This window comes from Gavialis gangeticus, unplaced genomic scaffold (assembly GCF_001723915.1).
Source record: "Gavialis gangeticus isolate Ggan-Ray unplaced genomic scaffold, GavGan_comp1, whole genome shotgun sequence".
Classification (NCBI taxonomy): domain Eukaryota; kingdom Metazoa; phylum Chordata; order Crocodylia; family Gavialidae; genus Gavialis; species Gavialis gangeticus.
Window position 1 is genome coordinate 10,868,445 of NW_017729001.1, and position 3,970 is coordinate 10,872,414.

At 46.3% G+C, this 3,970-nt stretch overlaps 1 protein-coding gene across 1 annotated transcript in view; it reads right to left on the minus strand.

The window, feature by feature from the left end:
- Positions 1 to 127: 127 nt before the first annotated feature.
- Positions 128 to 3,970, minus strand: part of RAB35 (RAB35, member RAS oncogene family) — a 15,662-nt gene continuing 11,819 nt past the window's right edge. Inside the window, exons 3-5 of the mRNA XM_019506783.1 lie at positions 1,991 to 2,115; positions 1,792 to 1,916; positions 128 to 1,076 (exon numbers count right to left, since the gene is read on the minus strand). Of these exons, the coding sequence (XP_019362328.1) occupies positions 948 to 1,076; positions 1,792 to 1,916; positions 1,991 to 2,115 (379 nt within the window). The 3' untranslated portion in view covers positions 128 to 947. The remainder of the gene's footprint in view (positions 1,077 to 1,791; positions 1,917 to 1,990; positions 2,116 to 3,970) is intronic.

The window sequence follows — 3,970 nt, forward strand, 5'->3', positions numbered from 1 at the left end:
CCTGCCGTGCCCCCGTCACGCAGCTCATTAGCCACATCTGCATCTTAACGCTGCCAGAGAGGGGCTAATTTCATCACCGTGCGCAAAGCCGAGCTGACAGCTCCCCGGAGCGGGCGAGCCCAGGTACGTGCGGGGGGGCAGTTTAGAAAAATGTTTAAGTCCAAATAAATCCCATTTCTGCAGGATTGATTTTAAATATCTTGATACAAACCAAGGAGCATAGGTACAGCTGGGCTGCAGCGTGGGGAGATGAGGAAACCCAGGGATCCAGCCACATCCTGGAGTATGGCAGAACTCAAGGCCCAAGCAGCAGCACCAGCTGCTAGCCCAGGAGCTAGGAAAGTGAAACCCCAGGCTCCAGCAGCAGCTTCTGCAATCCTGGTACCTAGAGAGATGAAGCCAAAGCCCCAGGAGCAGCCCGGAACTCAGAAGAGAAGCCAAAGGCCCCAGAGGCACCAGTTGCCAGCCTGGAGCCCAAACAAAACGAAGCCCAAAGCCCCAGGGAGCAGTCGCTGTCAGCCAGGGGCCTACTCGCATTAAGAACTTTGTACTATATCTTTAAAAAGATGAACTCTATAGTTCATGATTGGTTGACATTAAGAAGGCCTAAGCCAGAGCAACAAGAGGGAGGTGCAGCTGGTTAAAGCAATATACATTATGTACAAACTCTTGGGTTAAATCCGTCCACTTGGTAGGCAACGTCCTTTCTTATCTACAAGGCGCGCTGGAAGGAGCAGGGGAGGAGAGGGGGCAAGAGTCCATCAGACAACTTCTTGGCACTACAGTGATAAGGTGCCAGCGCTTCTTGATAGAAAACATGGAGAAAAATCTTTAAATAACGGCACAAAACTGAGAAGGTCCTCCCAAAGCCTGCCCCAGTGGAATGCCCGAGTCTAGCTGGAGGGGCTGATCTGTCTGAGAGCAGTCTCTGCAGCAGGGAAAGGGCATTAGCAGCACCGCTTCTTCCTTTTACTGTTCTTAGTTAGCTTGACCACATCATTCTGGTGCTGCTGTTGCTGCTTTGCCAAGTTTTCTTTCTTTGCTCGCAGAACCAGCTCTGTAATGCAATTAAACATCTGCAAAAGAAACAAGCAAGTTCAGGCTACCAGGAATGCAGGCCAGCTGCTGAGGGAGTCTGTCTACAGAAGCAGATAAAATGCCAGAACCAGAATGGGGATAGCAAGTTATGGTGCTGCTGAGTCATGACCTGTTGGTCTTTGCAGGTTCCCTTCTTCTCACACAGCTGTCTGAGGCCATGCTGGGGGTCCACAGACTCCAGCCAAATCAGATTTAGCACTCCCCCTACCTCACCTCCTTCATGCTTGTCTCCGATTAAAGCCAGCAAGTGCAGGGCTGGAATTTTTCCTCTTTCTAAGGCCACCAAGATGGGTTTGGTCCCTTACTCTGCCTCACCAAGACCAGAGAGCTAAGATCTAGAGTTCCCTCCCACCAAGGCAGGCACTTCTAGCAAGATGAGGGAAAAATCTAAACATACCAAGGTTTTAATAATTTCACCATCCAGCTTCAGTGTATGCAGCATTAAGACCCTCTCCTCCCCACCCCCACTGCAGCTCTGCCTCTGACAGTTTCAGCTCTTCACCTACAGCTTGTAGAGTAAAAAGGGATTTTCCCTCAACTCTGCCAGCAAGAATGATTCTACCAAACTAGCTATTTTTGCCTCCAAAAGAAGAAAGGAGGGTTTGCATCTTCTTGGAATAGATGCAATATTTGGTATCTCAGAACATTCTCTCTGAAAGGTAGGTTTATACCCACTCCCATCTAGTGCATTACCTCTTCCACATTAACGTTTTCTTTGGCGCTCGTCTCGAACAACTGGATCTCCATCTGCCCAGCAAATTTATAGGCATCTTCCGTCTCCACCACCTTCCGCTCTGGGTCATCATTCTTATTTCCCACTAAAAAGGAAACAGGTTAGCGCTGCACTCCCCAGGTTCCCAGAGCAAGAGACTGTCTCCACCAAGAAGCTTACCTAATATCCGGCAGACATCATCGCAGTTTTGGTTAATTTCATGTAACCACCGCTTGACATTCACAAAGGACTCTGCACTGGTGACATCATAAACAACAATGACCCCATGTGTTCCTCTGTAATACCTGAGTGGGGGGGGGAAGAAAGATAGATGCTAGTTCAAACCTGAGGCTATGGCCTCCAGGCTGGCACTGTCCCATATAAGGATGGAGAAGCCCATTAGTAGTAAGACCCTGAACAAACAAGTGCCTGTTTCTTTACCCAACTGGGACGTCAATGTTTGTGCAAGTCAGTCCATGCTGCACCCAAACCCACAGTCCCCTGTTCACTTAGCAGGGCTGAGCGCCAATATCGTAGAAGTTGTCAAATCAGTTTAAAACAGTTACATTTTCTTGTTCAGCTGCCCAGGATCCTGGGCAAGGAGGTGCTGTCTCCTAGCTGGTGAGCAAAAGAGATGCTGCAGTATGGGCTGTTCCTATTATGTCATGTGAATCTCTCTCCCCGTGCAGTTAGAGCTCCCATGGGCTGAGGCTATCAAGCACAGAAAGAAAGAGGCTGTACAGATTCCTGCCCCTCTATTTCATTTGGTGCCCATTCCCCTTTGACAACACAGCATGCTATTCCAGCTCCAAGCAGGCAGCTAACCAAACTAACTGATAAGGTGGTTTTGTTAAAAAGCATGCATTAGGCACTAGAGTCTGAGGTAATCATGACTGGGATCTGATCACTGCTTTGCTATTCAGCCCCAAATCAATTCTCTCTCTTCAAAGCTTGTAGCATTCCTGTCTTGTTGAGTGACTGTGTACTGATGGCACCTTCCTACTCAACAGATCTACTCCGTATGGGTGTTCAAGTCACTTTCCACTACCTTTAGTGATTAATGCTTAGTTCCAAATGCATTTTGTTCTCATTAGTCTTGTATGACCAAACACAGCTAAGAAACACCAATTATTGCACAGAATGGCTCACTACGTTCTGAAATTGTTTTGAATGGATTTGTCCAGGTGAAACGGGCAGTACATGCTTCACTGAAAAATCCATATGGCCTTCAAAACATCTATTGCATAATGATTAAGTGAAAAGGTCAAAAAAAAATATCAGGCTTCACACCCACGCCCTAGCCGAGTCTTCAGCACTACCAGTTAAAAGAATTCTTATTTATGAACTAAGTAGATCTGCCCAGAGACAATCAATATTAAGCCTCCAAATACTTTGGAGTTTATAGCATTTTCCAACTAGAACTGCCATACAAATTATTTTAATAGTTACATTTACCTCTTTCTTCTGCCTCCTTTTTTTGTTCTTGAACAGGATTCACATTTAAGCCAAAAGAAGAAATTTAGGGTAGCACAGTGGCAGAGTTCTCCTAAAATAAGTTTCAAGATTTCCAGAAGCAAATCTTTTGCCATTATCATTTCCACAAGGACTCTTCTCCCTCTGCATTTTAAAGATGACAGCTGTGATGACAGCTTAGAATCCTGTTACCTCTCTGCTGAATCCATCCTGCCCCAATCTGAAGGCGCCTGAATCCACATCACCAAATCCAACAGGGCTGCATTTCAAAGTAGTTCCAAGTTCATTACACCTCTACCACCAACTTACTGGCATACTGAGCAAGTCACTAACATCTTTCCCTCAGTACCATCATCTGTAAGACACTGGCACTTGATGTACACTGACGTAAAAAGGTATTACTCTCACTGGTAGGCTTTTCAGCTAGGCTTTTCACTCCCGATTGTTCTGTCCTGGCTTCTGTTTTACATGGAAGATAGCTAGTGGCTCTTCAACTGGGCTGGCTTAAGATCAGCGTATGTACAGAAGGTCACCATCCCAGACTAGCTGCTTATCTGTATGCCATTATTTCCACTTTTTTTTTTTCCTGGAGAAAGCAAAAGTCCAGGCACTTCCTGACTTTCTTGCATTGCTTCCCCAGTAACTTATGCTATATACTCAACTTGGTAGGAAACACTTTCCCAGGCA